Consider the following 20,155-nt stretch of genomic DNA (forward strand, 5'->3'; position numbering starts at 1 on the left):
CAACTACCTGAAAGAATAAGGATAGAAAAATTTTCCCACCAAGATTCTTCATTGTTCCAAATCTACTCTCGAATAAGCTTAAAACACCCTCGTGGATGCTGAATATTTAGCAACACGGATAAAGTAATTCATCTCCATTAACAGAAAATAAGAGGTGGATGAGAAGGATTATTGAAACATGATGGGATACTTCAAGAGCAGTGATAAAAGTTGCTGATTATAACCACAATAAAAAGGTTCACAGCTAGCTCACTTTGATTAGCTGCATCTTTGAGTAGATGTTCAAGTCAAACGGTGCCCGTGCAGATTAAAACACTTCTCCAAAGTCCTTCTTCAAGGAATAGTGTTTATGCGGTAAACTACTGCGTGAACAAGTTCCCCAGCTAACAAATGTGAAACAATAGTCAAAACAGGACCCTTGCCTTCAGTAACCTTTATATCTGTATTTTACAGTTTGTGTGCTTCACCCTTGTAGCCCAAGTGCTTGGAATTGTTGTTTCCTTTAAACAAAAACTTGTGATTTCCATCAGAAGTTTGTCTTCTGTTTAAGGCAAGCTGTGGGCTAACTGACCAGCATTAAGGTTTTTGAATTTGCAGGCAAAAATGGGGGTCATAGAAGAAGTGCAATCATTCACAGCAAGACTGGGACTGACTTTCTTGCTAAGATGCAAAAATCACTGCAGTAGGAGTCACCAAGTGCCAGGGGACACGAAGCACCCTTCTACCAGTGAGTGGACATCGGAGAAGAAGAAAGTTGCACCTGAACAAACAAATCTGTGAAAAGCAATTGAGAAAGGTCTCTCAATCTTCTATGCTAAAATAAAGAGGAAAAGAAAAAGAGATGAAAGGGCTAATAGTGAGGATAAGCATTTCGTTTCGTGTTGTACTCAGTTCATACCTGAAAGCCCAGGAAGCAGAAAGGAGATATGTGGGCACACTCTGCCTTCATCTGGGCTGCTGGCAAGTCTGCTTGGTCACATCATCTCCCATTCTGCTGTTCCAGAAGTAATAAAATCTGCCATCATCGTTCTGCTAGTGCCAAAGATGAGTTTTCTGCAGAATGGTTTGCAAGAAAATTAATTGATGACAGGCTTCTTGGCAGTTCGTAACCATAACATTTATATGATCTGCTGACACCATGGTTTTATTTCCTACTAATCAGATATTGGTTTCTTTACTATGCAAGGACAACTCTTCTAGCTATTGTTGGCATGGAGAAGGCAGACCTCCTAACAGCAATAACTCAAGTCCACAACAATTTTCCATTCACATATTTTCAAAAAATCTCAGGATATGCTCCAGAAACAACCCCAACACATAACAGCCAACATGTGACAATCATGGTATGGAAATCCAGCTTTCCCAGCTGCCTCCTTGGCTTCAATCCAAATCCCTAACTCACCAAATGTGCCAATTCCTAATGGAATTGGTCTTTATTTACACACACCTGGACTCATCCCACCTGACAGTTGTCTACATCTGACTTGAGTTGTCTACATCTGAAGCTGTCTTCTCAAGCTCCCTATAAGTCAATGGCAGGAGACAGGCACCTCTAGATCTCCAGATAGGCAAGATATGTTGTCCTCTGTCTGCCTCTCTGGTTATGGAGGAAGATTATGATGATTTGACACCTCAGATAAATACCTAGAGTTACATAGGAAAGAGAGATAGAACACCTGAGAGAAAGAGAACTGCCCAGGATGTCTACGTAGAATTAATATCCTTGGGATGACCTTCAGACTGCATCTGTACTAGCAAAATCACAGCACTGGAGGGAAGGCAAGACAGGACAGTGGATTCCTGTTCTCTGTACAGTTACAGAGTCCCTGGCATGCTTTTGGTCAGGGATAACTCACATTTTCCTAACCAACTATTAGACATAGTTTAGGAACTATTTAGAGATAGCCATTCGGTCTGAGAAGTGAGATTTAGTGTTAAGGCTATGACCAGATCCTGCAGCTGGCCTCCAGACCAGGAAATCGTCTCTGATTACATTTCCTCAACAGCCTAGATGTAATTATATTTTCTTCATTCGCTGTGGATTGCACTATCTCTGGAGACGGCTTGGAGGAATGATGCAAACTGAACTGCAAATAATTGGAAGTCTAAAGAGAGGAAAGTTAGGACAGATACACTCTAGTTTGGAAAGATGTGCTCTGCTATGGAGCGGTTTGCAATAAGGAAGGGTTGATGACTACTGCATTGTGACATCCCAGCATGAAACACAGCAGAACATCTTCACATCACTGTCCACAGAGATAGCTGTGACTGTGGCCTCCTGCATAATTGGGTCAGCTCCACACCTTCTCACAATACTCCTAACCCTCCCAGTGTCCTACTCTCTCCATATACTTTCTCTTCCCTACCTTTTCCCTCAGTGCTCCAAAGTCTTCCCAGGTCCATTGAGCCCTGATACTAAAACACTTCAAGCTCTTTCCCTTATTCCTTACATTTGTCTCTGTACCATCACCTTCAGCCACATAAATATCTATCATAAATACATTTTTCCAGAAATGCCATGATTTAATTCACCCTCCATATCTCCTGCAAGGGCAGGTGAGCCTTCTCTCACCTTCAGAGTAAAGAGGGCAGCAGAAATGAGGAGCCTAAGAGAGGAGAGCAAGCCAACTCTGACACCCCATGGTCAGGGGGATGACCTACACCACCAGAGCTTGTGATAGTGTCACAGGCTGGACCTGATCACAGCAGGGTCATCTCCAGCAATAGCTGTCCCCTGTGACCCTGGCAACAGCAGGAGCAGCCGCAGCAGCAAAACGAGCAGTGTGTTGCCTCCAGTAGGTTGAATATGAGCCTTTTTTTCAATTGTTTATCCACAGACTATCTCCCACACATCTCGCTCCAAATCCCCTCTTTAGTTCACAGGCCTCTCTCTCTCCTCCAATGATGTAGTGAGTCATCTGGGGCTGATGTGGTTGATTTAGAGAAGTGCATGTGTGACTGTCAGGCTGGTACAGGCATGTTCTTTCCTGCCTTACCCTGGAAGGAGGTACTGAGGAAACCTATAGACTCTACTCAGAGAAGTATTTCTCCATCGTTGAGAACAGCACCCAGTGAAACTAATACTTTTTATATGGGTTCTGTGAGGTATAACCAACTGAAATCATAGCATCTGAGGTTCACTGCTTAACCAGCGTTCAGGTAAGAAAACAAGATACATTGAAGGAATGAGATCTCCTCTACTCTACTCTTGTGAGACCCCACCTGGAATACTGCGTTCAGCTCTGGAGCCCCCAGCACAAGAAGGACATGGAGCTGCTGGAGCAGGTCCAGAGAAGGGCTGCGAAGATGATCCGAGGGCTGGAGCACCTCTGCTATGAAGGCAGGCTGAGAGAGTTGGGGCTGTTCAGCCTGGAGAAGAGAAGGCTCTGGGGTGATCTTATTGCAGCCTTCCAGTACCTAAAGGGGACCTACAGGAAAGCTGGAGAGGGACTTTTTACAAAGGCATGTAGTGATAGGACAAGGGTCAATGGCTTTAAATTGAAAGAGGGCAGATTTAGATTAGATATAAGGAAGAAATTTTTCACTCTGAGGGTGGTGAGGCAGTGGAACAGGTTGCCCAGAGAAGCTGTAGGTGCCCCATTCCTGGACATTATTCAAGGCCAGGTTGGATGAGGCTTTGCCAGCCTGGTGTAGTGGAGGGTTTCCCTGCCCATGGCAGGGGAGATGGAACTAGATGATCTTTGAGGTCCCTTCCAACCCTAACCGTTCTATGATTCTATGATTCTATGATTCTATGATTCTATGATTCTATGATTCTATATTCCATAGGTATTTTTTAAGACAGTAGAGTTGCTAATTAGAAAGAAGATAATTCTGGTTTACTGAAATTTATAAATGCTTACAAATCAGCTGAACTGCCCAGAAAAAGGTGCGAGAGGGTGAAAGTTTTATAGCAGAATTCACCACGAAATTGGCTTCAAATTTCTGAGACTGGCAAAGGGAAAGAGAAGGAAAAAGAGAGTAATATTTGTGTCTGTTTTCCACTCTCCTGGTAGTCTGGCGTCAGAATTTGGGGGCTTTGTTTACAAACTAAAAATATAGAAAATTTTTATTTGCTCAGCTGAGGGTCAGGAATCTTGTACAGTCCCGGGACACCAGAAACTGGAGCTGCCAGAAGAATCCCAAGTGCCACTGCAAGTCCTGAGAAAACAGCATGGAGTTGCAGTAATCTGGTGCTGGAGCAGCAGAACTGTGCATACAATGAAAGCATGGCTACAGGAAGCTTTCATCTTCCCATTCAAAAAAAAAAAAAAAAGTTTAATACTAAGTTTACATATGCAAGAGTAAGATTGTGTCTAAAAATAGGTTCCAAAATGTAGATTATGTAGTAATTTTTTCTTATGGGTAAACACTTATTTCGGTAACTTACTGCATCTCTTGAAAAATACACTTTGGAAGACACAGAGTGCATCTTACAGACCCCAGATAATGCAAGAAAAAGAATTTTAACATTCCTAGTTATATTTTTAACTTTTGCCGAGTGCGCTGCTTAGCATTCAACAATATTTTAAGTTTTTAAAATTCAATTGGAGCCTTATGAATGAAATCACCATTATAGCAATCATTTATCAGCTTGAGAGATATAGACTGAAACTGTACAAATTTCTGGCTCAGGCTTATAATGATAACTCATGACGATATCTAAAATCACTTTTAGTTCTTTAAAACTGAAGGGAAACCACAATTTGCGATGTCGTAGTTTGAATGAATGGGCAACGTTCTCAGAAGCAGTCATCTAAAATAAACTGATATATAGGTTCCTGTGGGAAGCAAACAATCTTAAAATCTCTTTTTAAACCGAAATATAACTTTGCATTCTGTCCCACATTTAAATTGCAGTGATTTATGTGTGTAGTTAGTTCATTTCATATTTATTGTTATTTGCCTCTCTGAGTAAATTCAATGTACTGAGAGCCCATTGTGAAGTGTTACTCACAAAGCTTTGCTGACATAAAAGTAATAAAAAGAAGCATGCCGTGAGAGCACTGATTCATTGAGAACAGTCAGCACCTTGCTTCTGGTGTAGATTATAATGTTCTTTCTTCTGAGTTTAGCAAGCAAAACCATCTTTTGCTAACAGACTAACAGAGTGCTTCTTTCCAGATCTTTTACATCTCTCATTTACAACTACCAAGCCATTAAATGTGGTCTGTAGTCTGAGTTCAGGTTATTTCTGCCTTATGCCCATCGCAATGATTCGCAATGCAATACTTTCAAGTGTATCAAAAGCACTAAAACCAGAGGGGTTGAAGGAGCTTGATCCAGCAGTTTCCTCATTCCTCCTTTTTTTTTCACAGCACTTGGCTTCTTATAAGGGATAATCTGTTTGTCAGACTTTCTAGAGAAGAATAGCTGAATCAGCACGTCAGATGAAACGAGAGGCAGAGATCATCTCCCCAGTTTCTATTTTTCATGTTCAGAGAAATTAATGAATGGACACAGTAAAGTCAAGTGGGAGTGATGGGCTCAGAACAGCCAAGGGTTTGGTTCTAAAGCTGGCACTAGTGATATACTATAGTGTCAGCTATGCTATAAAGTAAGGCAGCCCCTCTCCCTCCCACCAGTACAGCTGTAAGTACTTTCAATCAGTGTAGCTATCTCTATAAAAGCAAGATAAACTGAATCAGAATATTGTGTTCTCCCACGTCCACAAAGAGATTAAGACCTCCCTCACCCATGTTTATAGATATAAATATGAAAGTTAGGTACCACAACAGAACTAGGAAATTCAGCATCAATGCCATGCTTGTGCATGCGCAGTGGCAGAACAGCATCACTCTTTGGCTAAAGTCTTTACTAGAAAAGAGAACAGAGCCAAGGCTGTGACTATCTGTACGGTATTAAATTGTTTGCATGCTCCTTAGCATGATTTTGCCCTGTCCCTGGCACCTTCCCAAATAATTCCCAGGTGCAAATTGAAGTTTGGATGTGGCCATTCTATTTTGGAGGCTGAAGAAGTAAAATACCATAGATACGCTTAGATTGCACCAGCTGGCCTCCATGACAGAAAATTAACCCTAGAAATATTTAATTCATTAAAATGGATGCAGATTAAGAATCTCCCATGACCTCTGCAGGGATTTATGTACAACAAAAGATTCATCAGAGAAAGCACTCCCTCTCCAGCCTTCCTTGAGGTATTAGGAAAGTACACACTGAAACTAATTTTGTGTTCAAAATTGTTCACATTTGAAATTACGGATATTCAAAACAATAATGGGGAAAGGGTGGGCAGCCAGCTGGCTCACTGCTCCTGGTATTCCTAGCAAAAAGGACCCCCTCATCAAAACAGAAATGTTTCTCATATATTGTTTTAAGGCTATGGTGAGTTTAGCCAGCATAATAATTTAGTGAAGAGCTTAATTATACTCCCCTGGGACAGACTGCTAAAGGTCAGGTTTCAGATACGTTCATGAGCTGCTAAATGCTGCTAACTGGGAAAGGCTTTTTTTAAGTCCCGCACAAGCCAGCCCACTCATATTTTTAATGCCAACACTGAGCATATCAGATGTCTGTGGGAGCTTTGCCATGAAAAGAAAGCTCGTCTTGTGCTTTATTTACAACCATTTCACCAGGTTTTATGAGAAGCAGCTTGAAGATAAGGTCATGCACCACAAAACCAGGAAAGAGCTTGTTGGTCTAATTCCAGCTCTTCACAAGGTCCTCTGGCCAGTGATTCAGGGGGTGAATCAGAGCCATGCAGGGAAAGAGGTCTTTGTTGGTGACAGCCCTGCCTCTTGAAAAGGCTGAAATCAATGAGAGGAGGAGTCTAGGACTTGGGGAAAAAGCAGCATTCATGTGCCATCTTCAAAACTGGGAAAGCAACATATTTTAACAGATGCCTATTAGTTTGCATGGTTTACTTCTAAGTTTTGGTCTAACACCGAAGGTATGAATGACCAAAGCATGACATATGCATATATGGGTTGATATAAAGGTTCAAACATATAAATTGCAATAGAAGTCTTGTGTTACACAGTACAGTAAGGCCAAGTGCTCACTGATGGATCACGGTGATATTTTAAAACTAGATTTCTTTTTGCCTCCATTTGCCTGACATGAAATTGGTGTAATACCTATAACGATCTCACAGAGGTCATTATATTCATTAATGTATGTAGTGCATGAGGGAATTGATGCATGCACTGCCATATCAACACATGGCAAAATAATAAATTTGTAATCAGTACTGTGTACAAATGGTGAGGGTAAATATGACCCGAGACAATGCAGTGAAAGTATTTGTATCAATTCAAAGAGAGTTTTCTAAATGGTATTACTATAAGGCTAAAATTAGTACAGTAAAAAACTTCAATGCCAGAATTAAGGGCTGGAAGAGCGGCACAGCTTTAATTCATTCTTCATGCGCATATGGATTTTAACGCAGTCAGCCCCATGAATACCGAGGCACGTAAAAGCATTCAGACTGACTCAGGCCAAAGGGTCTATCTGCCTCAGCATCCTATCATCTCTGATAGTAGCCAATGATAAGTGTTTTAAAAATGGAGATTTCAGCTGGTCAAGCATAGAGTCATGCTTTCCCAAAACACTCCCCCACTAGCTCCAGCTGCTTCTTGGCTCACTGGCTTGCACGTTCAAATGTGTTGTCTCTGACTTTAATGACCCTTTCCATGCAGTTTTCCTCTGTGGATGTATGCAAGGCTGCCTAACCTCCTGAATGGTCTGTATTAGTGTTACAAGTTTTTGAACGATTTCAATATGAGTCTATCTGAGCGTTACAGAGCAGCAGGCACAGCATCAATATGTCGCAGCTGTAATTTTTCAATAGAGCTGCATAATAAAGCATAAGGAGTATGGACTTATTCCAGTCACTTGGATAAGTCATTTCTTTTCTCTTTGGTTCATTTTGCTTTTCATTCTTTGTCTAATGAGAGGAAATTCTTAGATCCAAGGATAAGCTTTTGCCTATACAGAAGCACGCTGAGGACCATTATAACCATTTGGCAGCTCGGCTGAATGAATTCCTGCATTTACAGCACTCCCTGGCACTGCTGCTTGATAAATGGTATATATGTCACCTACACATCCTGGATCTGCAACCTGCAATCCCCAGGATGGATTTATAAGGACAAGCTGGGAATATGGGAGAGGGATGTTGCTCCCTGACAGCATTACTCTGTGAGCAGCACAGCTTCTGTATCGCAACACCTGGCAGCAGCAGCCACATTGCTGCATCAGCCGCTTGTGCTTTCTTGTGTGATGCAGAGCCTTAGCTTTTTGGGAAGGGAAAGGGAGATTTAATTCCTCTTTTTCCAATTGCTGAGTCAGTCCTCCATATTTCCTTCACTCCCAGCAAAGAGAAGCGAAAGGCTAACATCGCCTCCCGCTCTGCCTTTCCATCCCTTTTCGGAAGTAAACAGATGTCAGCAAATCCTGTGCTAACAGCGCTGTTAAAAATATCACCCTGTCAGCAGATGAGTTCATTCCCTTCAGTCTGGAGCTATCTCTTCATTGCAGAAAAGGTGCATTTTTACATCAACATAAGTAATTTAGATGGAAACCTCAGTGGCCTAGTGAAGAGCAGGAGTGCTATGCTCTGCACCACAGTGTCACTGGCATGGGTAATTTCCAAGGCAGAAATTATTAGAGAAGGAATAGATTTGACCTGCGATAACTATGGAGATGAAAGTTAGCCCTGCTTTTCTCAGCTAGAACCTGACCCTGGAATAGCAGTTGAAAATGAGCTACTTCAGCCAAGATGCAGTACTTGCACTCTTTAGGACATTACAAACCAAGCTAACCAAGCTAACCATAGGACCAGATCTTCAGCCAGCATGAAAAGATGGTGCCCCATAAGGCTTTGGGAATGTAAGAGAAATATCCATGATCAGACAGACTATATCCCCTTCAAAAAGAGATAAAGCCCCACAAAGCTTTGTCCAGGAGAGCTTCTAGCTGTTCAAGCAAGGGGCTGGTTGATGGGTCGGATGACTAATTTCACTGAGGGAAGTGAAGGGTGACGTTTTTCCTGCTTATTGCCTGTTAACATTCTGTTACACTGCAGTTGAGAAACTTCAGGTCATGCAGGCAAATGTATCTTGTCACTGAACAGTGAAAGTTTTCCCCTTTCATAACTGGGTCCCATCACTTCCCTCATGGGTAACTCCAGAAACTTGTTCCACTCTCTTCTAACACTCATCATTTGCTCAGACTTACAAATGCACTGGTCATTTTTCAGACAGGTATTCTTTCACATCTTTTCTTTACTTCTCCAACAATTTAATAATTTTGTTACTTTTTTTGAAACATCTATCGTTGTGCCCTCTATGTTAGAAAACAGTAAATGACCAAAATAATTGTTTCTATAAGGATTCGAGTGTAGAGTACTTCTTCTGGATGTAAGAATCAACACTTGATCAAAGCATTTTCCTTTCTTGAGACTCACTTGTACTTTATTAATCCAATTTTCTTTTGGATATTACTGGATTATAAAATCCAGGTAATAAACAAAGTGTGTTCTGATCAGTGTCACAAATCCATCCTATGCTTTTAGCATAAATGAATATATAATAAATTCACTAATAACTTGATCTAAATTAATTTCACTGTCTTCTATATGTCACTTACACTCCTATCAATGAATAGCAATTTCCATATGTGCAGTCCTTGTTTACAATGTTCATTAAGAGGCGGCTTAGATGAGAAAGCGAAAAGCGTTTTAATTCATTGCTAAGCACAGCAGAAAACTAAGCAGGATTCCAACTTTATATACAATTTGCAAGCAGTATACGTTAGCTGAAACATAAATCTCACATAATGAGGTGTGCAGTCTGATGACTAATCGCATCCATTGAAACGTTCTCCATGTTCAGCTCTGTTTCAATGCATGGGTTGGGAGGGGGTTGCTATTTAATATTTCAATTCCTTCTAACAAGAAGAAGAGGAGCTTCTAGGCATGAAAAATTGTAAAATTTGACCTTCAAATGAACTGTAGCAAACACATCTTGAATACAAAGTGGAGTTACCACAGTAGGAAACTGGTCTTTGGCTCATCTCCAGCACTCAAACCTGGGCTTCTACCCAGGGGTGTTTATGGTGAAGCTCTGGAAAGGCCTTTTCAATATGAAAGATCCAAAAGTGGATAAGATTCAAAATCAGAGATGCCGAATTCATGTTAGTATTAATGATTCCTAATTTAAATCAAGATCAAGGTCCCATTACGCTGGTCTCTGCAAACAGGGATAACAGTGCTCGCCTTGGAGAGTCTGCAATATGAGAAACAGAAACCGATCAAAGATTGAGAATGTGCAGGAGGGATGTGACATGTGAGTGATCGCTATGCGATGTAGTCCTGTTCCTGTAGTTGCTTGCTTATGTCTGGGCTTCCTTACATTGTCTGGGACAACATTTATTTTGAGGTGGATAGGAAAGTGTAGAGTGAGAGGACTGTCAAGGATTTTGGAGCTGATTGGCTGAAGGAAGCACTTAAAAGAAAGGAGACCAAAAGTGTAAGTTAACCGTCACTTTTTATCTATGTTTCCAACAGATTGATTATACAATATAAATGTAATTTACAGATTGGTACTCCTTAGGATCTTGGAAGGCAAATTAACAGAGGGACTCCACTATGACTGGTACATCATTGTCTCCTTTTCTTCTACAGATATATGTTTCTGTACAGACTTCCTTCTGCAATGGAAGGAATTAAGAAAACAGGATGGAAACAGAAGATATGGTTAATCTTACATAACTTTAGTGGTCTAAAATTCAGGCTCCTAGGATAAATCAGCTGTCTCAGCTCCCTTTTTTAATAGGTGAAAAGAGAGAGGCATTTCATTGGAAAAGCCTTGCAAATAAGTAACCTTAGGTTAAAGCAGTCAACATCTCCTGCTGCAGTCACCACAGTGAGATCAGCTACCACAGCTATAGCTATGGCTGAGAAGTTTGCAATATTTTATGAGAACAGTGTTAGGCTGATACTGAGCTCTTCTGAAATGCCATTTTACCGCAAACACCAGACAGAATCAAACGTTTGCCTCTATCCTCGTTGCTTTTCAGTCTCAAACACTCATGGGGTTGCTATCTGCCAAGCTCCACTGAAATGTCCATGAGGAGACAAACTCTTTTATGTTTTGGTCTCATCAGCAATTCCCAGAATTATTTAAAAGGCTTTTAGAAATGCTCATGCAAGCAGAAATAAATGCAATCAGTTGGAGCACACATGAAGGCATCAGTCGTAATCTGTATGTTTAATAGAAGCACCTCATGATGCATTGCCATTTTTTTAATGGGGTTTACATTGTAATGGGAATACACCGAAACTGGAAGCCACAAATGTATTCAGGCCAGCAAAGTGGCCATAGGCTGGCAGAAATATTTTTAAGGAAATCAAAATATCTATTAGACATAGCTGACTTCATTATGATATTTGTGATAGCTTCAAATGCATTTGCTGTGTTTGTTGAAAGTGCTAAATCTAGCAATACCAAAATCCCTGTATAGCACTGGAGTTTTCCCTGAGATCCTTGTCACTAAAGGCACACAGTTAATCTGGCTGAGGTTTCACTGCATTTGGTTAAACACTCCTACTGCAGAACCCACCTCTGTGCATTAGCCAATTTATTATGATAGGACTCTGTTGTTTAAAAGAACAATTATACCCTGCATACTTTTCAAGATGGAAAGGCACAGCAGGGTGCTAACCGCTCTGTCAACATGTCTGCATAAATCTGGTTAGAGAAAAAAATACGTATGCCAAGGCATCACAAGGAGAATATACCTAGATATGGTTTAATTTCTCTGTTTAGATGCTTTTTAATATCACAAAACTCCATATCTCAAATAAGATAAATAATCATATGCTTAGAGAAAGTGAAATTTCTGCAGGAGATTCATCAGAAGATCTTGACTGGACTTTATATATTTGTTGCTGTAAGCTCAGTGACGTTCAGAAGATGTAAATACTGAAATATCACTGATAATTTCTATGGCTCAAGGAAACTCCTCCCTTTGGACAATGCTAGTCAGTGGAGCATTGCTTCCACAGTTAGACCCTCTATCCGCAAGATCTGAACAATCCCAGACATCTGACTGGTAAGATGACGTCCTACTACACTTCTTGTAAGGAAGTTCTAGAGAAAGAGTAAACCATTAACCACTGTGAGAGGGATTTAGTCCCTCATCTGCCTCATTAGACTCCTTTAGTTACTCTAGTTACCACTAAAACAGCATAATAGCTACAGGAAAACTAAATAAAGGAGAGATGATCAGCAACCCAACAGTGTGAAAAAATCAGTTATAATAATTTCAGAGGTACACAGAGAGATAAAAAATCATTCTTTTCCAAACTATATTTTAGATTAGTTTTAAAAAAAATATCTATCTTCTCCTTATCCTTAATCAAACTAGGATGTTGTTTACTCAACCTTGTGATCAAGGTCCACTTCTTGCCCAGGTATATTGTCTTGAGATTTACCTTTATGGAAGAGGATCTAAACATATTTCCTTGTATATCCTAATGCTGCCTGAGGTATCACCAAGCTTCAAATCCTCTTTGCGTTCTGCATAAGGGACACCAATGTTTTACTGACTTTTCATAAAGTAGTTTAGTCATTCTTCCTATTGCTTCTTCCCTTCTGAAATGTGGATGGTCCTTGGTGACTGTGATCAATCTGCTTAATCTCTGTGCTTCAGTTTTCTAAAAGTAAGTGGGGATATTGATATTAGAATCAGAGTTGGAAGAATCAGAGTTGGTTTGAGTTGGAAGAGACCTTAAAGACCATCTAGTTCCAACCCCCATGTCGTGGGCAGCGACACCTTCCACTACATCAGGTTGCTCCATCATCCAACCTGGCCTTGAACGCTTCCAGGGATGGGGCAGCCACAATTTCTCTGGGAAACCTGTTCCAGTGTTTCACCATCCTCATTGTAAAAAATTTCTTCCTTAGATCTAATCTAATTCTCCTCTCTTTCAGTTTAAAGCCGTCACCCCTCATCCTATCACCACATGCCCTTGTAAAAAGCCCCTCTCTAGTATTCTTTCAAGTTGTCTTTAGGTATTGGAAGGCTTCTAGAAGGTCTCTCCAGAGATATATTAATCTAACAATTTAATTTTTTTTTAGACTTGCAAAGAAGAAGACTTTACAACTTCCTCAGACAGTGTGCTTCAGTGTTTAATGAACCTTAGAGGAAGAAAGATTTGTTTTTTCTGATATCTAACCTAAATGTTTTTTCATAATAATTTTTTAAATGTTGAATGTTATTGGGTCCCCATTAGCATTCTGATCTATAGGGGAAAAAAGGCCGAGTCATTCAGTTTTTCTTTGTGCTTTTTACATTTCACAAACAAGCTACTGTTTGCTGGTTTTATTGTCTAAGACGTTCACCCTAATTTTTTATTTATTTTTTTCTCATGTCCCTGCCCATGGCAGGGGGACTGGAACCCAGTGATCTTTAAAGGTCGTTCCAACACAAACTATTCTATGATTCTATTCCCATTTCAAAACAGTGCTGTAGTTTATGCCTCCATAATAATAGAGTAAGTAAAATTATTGCCTAAAAAAACTTATATTACTGTTAATTCAATTTTTATGTGTTGTGACAGAATATTTTTTATTTATTCCCCTTGAAGTTCTCTTATCCTTTAAACAATCTTCTGTCTCACTTTTCCTTTACCTGTTATTCCTTATTATGCATTTCTTTCATTCGATTTCCTAACACAAAGTACTTTACATGTCTTCATTAAATGTCATCTTGTTGCCTTCTTACCACTTCTCCAAGTTTAAATTTTTACTCAACAGAGTCTGAACTCCGCCCCAGTTTAACCTTATGCACAAATCCCAAAAGTGTCCATATCATTAACTGAAAATATCAAAAAGAACTCAAGATGGACCTTTGATGCAATCTTACTCCAAATGTCCCTGTGAAAACTGCTAGATCATTGGAAACAACTCTACACGTGCACAGTTTCAACCAGTTGAATACATATTTCCCGTGTTTTCCTCTAGACAGTGTTCAATCAATTTGCTTGTCAATATACTAAGTACAATAATATTAAAACACTTACTAAATCCAGTGGAAAGTAATCAAAAGCCTTACTGAGATAGATAACCTATCTTCTTAGCCTTCTTTTCATTAGGCTAGCTAATTTTCAAAGCAAGATATTTGGTTAATTTAAGATTATTTGGTTTTGATAAATCAATATCAGCTTTTTCTGATCACTTTCCTATCCTCTCTGTAATGGTAAATTGGTTTGCAATTGCTTATTCTATTATTTTCTGAAATAGGAACTAAGATAATAGACATTAAGTTCTGCAGATTGTCTTCTTTCTCCTTTTTGAAGAGAGATACTACGCTTGCTCTCTCCATTCTTCTTAGACCAACCCATCTACATTCATTCTCTAAGGTGTCTGCTAATAGTTCAGAGATTGCTTTCGCTTAGCTTTTAATTGATTCATTTCTCCAGGCTCTTCCAGCTTGAATAAATTTATCTGAATCAAGTGATCTTTAATCTCTTATTTCACTCTTCTCATTTCCATCCCTATGCTCTTCAAACTTATTTTAAACATCTGGTCGTAATTAACTTTTGTTTTTAAAATCAAGGCAGAAAAAGCATTATATATTTCCACCTTCTCTTCAGCCTCCCTTATTTGCTCTCCTAACCCCACAAGTAATGGACTTCAAATTTCTGTTGTCTCCTTTCTTCTTAAGTAGTCATAGGCCGTTGCCTGTCTGGCAAATAAAAAATTGCTGTACTTCATTCATGTCATGTTAGTACTAGAGAAACTTGGCAGTTTTGACCCAGAGCCACAGACCCTGTGAACCTTCCTAGAACTGCTCAGTGAACTTAACTCCACTGTCAATGTTGTCAGTGGCATTAGTGATGAAGCTGAAGGAACAGAATTTTACAAGGTGACTGTGGTGTCTCCATCATAGAAATGTCAGAAAATGTTCAGAAAAAAAAAATGGATTTGTATCCTTTTTGGGAAAGGGAAATAGACCTGCTTAACTGGGGAGAATAACAGAGGCTGACTGGAAAACTTTGTACCAGAGTAATGATGTGGGAAAACCAGTCAGGCAAAGATTTCTTCTTGTGGCAGCAAGGGAATGACTGCACTGTATTTCCCAATTCCTGTATTTCTGTGTTAGAGCTGAAGTTATCTGTAAAAGAGGGACAAGTGGAAATTTTACGTTTGTGCAATAATAATGATAAGAAAATTAGTGTCAGTTTTCATCCTCAAAGATGTTACAAATATCAATATTTTATTTCCTTCAGATACTACTTGTTCTATTAGGAAAAAAGTCGAGTTTAATTACAGTATTTTAATTTTCAATATTGACACAAGTTAGTGCATACACATTAGTGTATACTTTTGGGTAGTCTTTACATACATATGTTTCACAATAAAACTCCTTTCTATAAGTCATTATGTACCTACCCTAAGATTAAATGCAACCAGATACTCATCACTGAGAACGTGATACACTAAACTTTATAAATTAATGACAATAAAAACATGGTAAAGATGCAACTGTGAACATAACCTCACAGATGGGTAGATAAGTAAGATTTTGGAATAAGCAGAGAAAAGTCAATATTACTATAAATTGTTGATAGAACTGGTAGAGCATTGCTTCACCTAAAGCTTATTTGTAAAGCGTCAATCCATCATAAGTTAAACCGTTTCTGTGAAGGGACTTCTTTTGATAAATTTTCAATTTAAAAACATTACAATGATCCACACTATCTGTTTTAACATTTTCAAAATCTTCCATTTTTTGTTTGATTTTGTCAATTACTTTTAACTGTGATTCCTAACAAGAGCCTCCCACAGTTATTCTCTCCATACATGTGCACATGTAACAACATCCTGCAAATAATGGGCCCATTTCAGTCACATCTAGAAGAGGGATAGAGATCTCAGAGACTACTGCAATCCTAGAATCTTTGTGAAAATTGATGCCTAAAAAGAGGAAAAAAACCCTGCTTAGTACCTCCTAGAGGAGATAGAAGGCAGAACACAGCTATTTTATATTCTATTGGTAAAATCCAGATGGCAAATTAGCGTATACAAGTTGGAGAACCAGCATGAGAGCACGTGCCCAGCTGTGGACATGTGGTCAAGGAGAGGCGTCAGAAGGATGAGGGATGCTGGGACTATTCAGATGGTAGATTCCAGGAAGAGAAGACAGATGCACAAAACACATTTTATTAAAAACACTGTTCATGGACTAACGAGTTCACATTTTGCTAAGTTCAGCCATAAAGTTATGCTGGCAGAGAGTTTGAAACGAACAAAAGCAAGTCCTTCCTTCGTTCAACAAGTGATGAAGTTATAAAGCTCCTTGTAGCAGTATGCTGTGGTGACCAAAAGTATGAGTGCATTTAGAAATGGATTCGACAGATGAATGAAGGTTCCTCAATGCCTCCAAACAGGATGTTGCAAATGCAGCCTCTGGTTTTGGCAGGCCTTTTGGCTGCATGCAAAAATCTCATAGGACATAGGCACTGGAAGTGGGGACCAGCCAGCCTGGTCCACTCCCTGCAGGGTAGCTATGTGCTTGCTTTAAGCATAATATAAAATTGCAGCCAAGTCATTGGATTCTGCAACTTTACTCAGCCCAAGGAGCCAACTCTTTCTGCTTGATGATCCAAAAGTGACAGTGTGCAAGATAGCCGTGCCTCGAGAATTTGAACAGACTCTCCCTAAACTTACCAGGGAATTCAAGGTCCCTCCTGAACAAAGACGCTGATTCATAAAAGAGCAGCGTTTCCACACAGGCTTTTTGCTAACTGCAAGACTTCTGTAATACTGTATGTTTATCTTTCACTGGGGACACTGATTTGCACTAAAACAGGTAACATTCAGAGAACTTGACAGTTTATGCTGTAATTTTCCCTGTCTAGAATGGCTGTCAGGAGTCTGCTTTGGGCAACATAAGCAGCTATATGAATCCAAACAATTTAAATCAAAAGACAAACTCAACAGACTTTTTGTTCTCTATTACACACTTCATTATTTGCAAATCTCCTGTTGTCATATTTCTGATTTTGTTACAAGAAAATTACCATTGTACATACTTTGTTGTATGCAATTCTTCTACTGCAAAGAGCGAAGGCACACAGAGACAGGAGCATCTGCAATCTGCTTCTACTTCTTTCTCTGCTGAGTAGTGTGTTTCCTTACATTATCCAGAATTTTGTCAGGGCTTGATCCAAATTCTATACGATTAATAATTTAGCCATTAGTGTACTTTCCATCATTACCACCAGTAAGTCAACTTTCATGTAGTGTGGAAACTTGTGTACAGTCACTGGTAAGTTCAAATTTCACTCAGCAGAGAACCATCATACAAACTATCCTAGTCATTTGTATTAAATAGTGCTATATTTGTTCCTTTGTCCATCATGAAGAGTCAAGGTGTCCCTTTATAGGTCATACCTCCACTTTTCTCAAATAATTCCTTTAATTTATACTTTCTAGAAGAAAATGAGGCTTCTTGCATTTTTAAGTGTTTCAAACTGAATCCCTTAAACCTTGAAAGATGTAGTAGGATGCCACAAGAAATTTCAAGAACAAACCCCAGACTTGGACGACACTTAGTGTTCTGCTTTGTCCTGTATAGGCAGTCCATTTGGGAACTAATTCAATGGCCATTAAAATCAATGAGTACCTTTTAAATGTTATTTCATAATTTCATTTCTGCACATGAAAATTCGCAGAGTATCAGGCTGCTAATTTAAGCACCTGCGTATGAATTCTGGTATCTAGATTTAGACAGACACTTCACAAGTTTCCGTTTGTTTAACTTGCGACAAAATCATAACGAAATCTAGCTGACAAAATTTTTTGCCTGCTGGAGAATGGAAAACCTGGAGGATGATGGAACTCCCTTTATATGTGGACATGTATATACTTTGTTTTCTCATTTCAGGTCATGGAACCAAAGGAGTGTTTGAACTTCTTTCAGGATGGCGTCGAACAAGAGAGAATCTGCCATTCAAGGACAGAGTAGCAGATGCCTACTCAGATGTCATGGTTTCCTACACGATGACAAGCTCCTTGTATTTCATAGCCTTTGGCATGGGTGCAAGCCCCTTCACCAACATTGAAGCTGTAAAAGTCTTTTGCCAGAACATGTGTGTCTCCATCCTGTTGAACTACTTCTATATCTTCTCCTTCTTTGGCTCCTGTCTGGTCTTTGCTGGCCAGTTGGAGCAGAACCGTTATCACAGCATCTTCTGCTGTAAAATTCCTTCAGCAGAATACTTGGACCGGAAACCTATGTGGTTCCAGACGATGATGAACGATGGCCATCAGCATACTTCTCATCATGAGACCAACCCATACCAGCATCACTTTATCCAGCATTTCCTCCGAGAGCATTACAACGAGTGGATTACCAACATCTATGTCAAGCCATTTGTGGTGATACTGTATCTCATCTATGCCTCTTTCTCCTTTATGGGGTGCTTACAGATTAATGATGGAGCCAACATTATCAACCTTCTTGCCAGTGAGTCTCCAAGTGTCTCCTATGCCCTCATACAGCAAAAGTATTTCAGCAACTACAGCCCAGTGATAGGTTTCTACATTTACGAACCTCTGGAGTACTGGAATGGCACTGTGCAAGAAGACCTAAAAACACTAAGCCAGGGGTTCAATACTGTGTCCTGGATTGAACAGTATTACCAGTACCTTCGAGTGGGTAACATCAGTGCAACCAACAAAAGTGACTTTATCAGCATCCTCCAGAGCTCCTTTTTAAAAAAGCCAGAATTCCAGCACTTCAAAAATGACATAATTTTCTCCAAAGCTGGAGATGAAAACAACATAATTGCTTCTCGTTTGTATCTGGTGGCCAGGACTAGTGAGAACACACAGAGGGAGGCAGTAGAATTGTTGGAGAAGCTGAGGCCACTGTCTCTTATACAAAGCATCAAGTTCATTGTGTTCAATCCTACCTTTGTTTTCATGGACCACTATGGTTTATCAGTAACTATGCCTGTTCTGATTTCTGGTTTTGGCATCCTTCTGGTGTTAATACTGACCTTTTTCCTGGTTATCCATCCCCTGGGAAATTTCTGGTTAATTCTCAGTGTCACCTCGATAGAGCTGGGTGTCCTTGGCTTGATGACCTTATGGAACGTAGACATGGATTGCATTTCTATACTGTGCCTTATCTACACTTTGAATTTTGCCATAGATCACTGTGCACCCCTGCTTTATACATTTGTACTAGCTACTGAGCACACCCGAACTCAGTGTATAAAGAACTCCCTCCAAGAGCATGGGACAGCCATTTTGCAGAACATTTCTTCTTTTCTTATTGGGTTGGTCCCCCTTCTCTTTGTGCCTTCAAACTTGACCTTCACACTGTTCAAATGCTTGCTGCTTGCCAGCAGTTGCACACTTCTGCACTGTTTTGTTATTTTGCCCGTCTTTCTAACCTTTTTCCCACCTTCCAAAAAGCACCACAAGAAAAAGAAACGGGCCAAAAGGAAGGAACGAGAAGAGATCGAATGCATAGAGATTCAGGAGAATCCTGATCATGTTACCGCAGTCTGAAAGGCTTCGAAAAAATAATAGTATATTCTCTTTTTAAAAAAGCATTGCACAGAGATGCAGGGAAAATAGAGCAAAGATCTCAGCTGCTTGTGCTGGCCAGGTCTGACAAGGCAAAGGAAGATCAAGAAGGGGTATTCATGAAACATCAAGGTGCAAACTTTTTTAACAAAAATAATGAAAGTAAAAATAATCTCAAATGTTTCCTTTGAATCCTTATTCTCCACCAGGGAAGAGTCTGTTGACCATTAAGTGTTCCTGAATCTCTAATGGGAATTGCTTGATCTGTCGTATGCAGGATGGAAGCAAAGGTGAAAAAAAGTTACCATTAAGTAACTTTTAAGTAAGGGGAAAAAGCAGATTGTTTGATAAAATTGTCCACAGAAAAGAAAAACAAAAACATTTCAAATGAGAAAAGGGAACAAGACCAAGAAAGATGAAAACATGCCATGGTATTTTTTTCTTATTTTCATGAGCAAGTTGGTTAAGATGAAACCTATGCACTTGGGAAGTATATGTTTAAAATGATCTCAGCCAAAGTACTTCCCAATTCTAATATACCATGTATATCTGTAACACTGCAATTAGAGTGTTATTGTGAATATGAA

The 20,155-nt window shown here is 39.6% G+C and overlaps 1 protein-coding gene across 2 annotated transcripts in view; it reads left to right on the forward strand.

Moving 5' to 3' along the window:
* PTCHD4 (patched domain containing 4) overlaps nt 1–19,550 on the forward strand; it is a 91,761-nt gene extending 72,211 nt beyond the window's left edge. For both annotated transcript variants that reach the window (XM_086623649.1, XM_086623655.1), the window contains exon 3: nt 17,917–19,550. In XM_086623649.1, the coding sequence (XP_086479775.1) occupies nt 17,917–19,550 (1,634 nt within the window). The remainder of the gene's footprint in view (nt 1–17,916) is intronic.
* The last annotated feature ends 605 nt before the right edge of the window (nt 19,551–20,155 follow it).

This window comes from Tauraco erythrolophus, chromosome 2 (assembly GCF_009769465.1).
Source record: "Tauraco erythrolophus isolate bTauEry1 chromosome 2, bTauEry1.pri, whole genome shotgun sequence".
Taxonomy (NCBI): Eukaryota; Metazoa; Chordata; class Aves; order Musophagiformes; family Musophagidae; genus Tauraco; species Tauraco erythrolophus.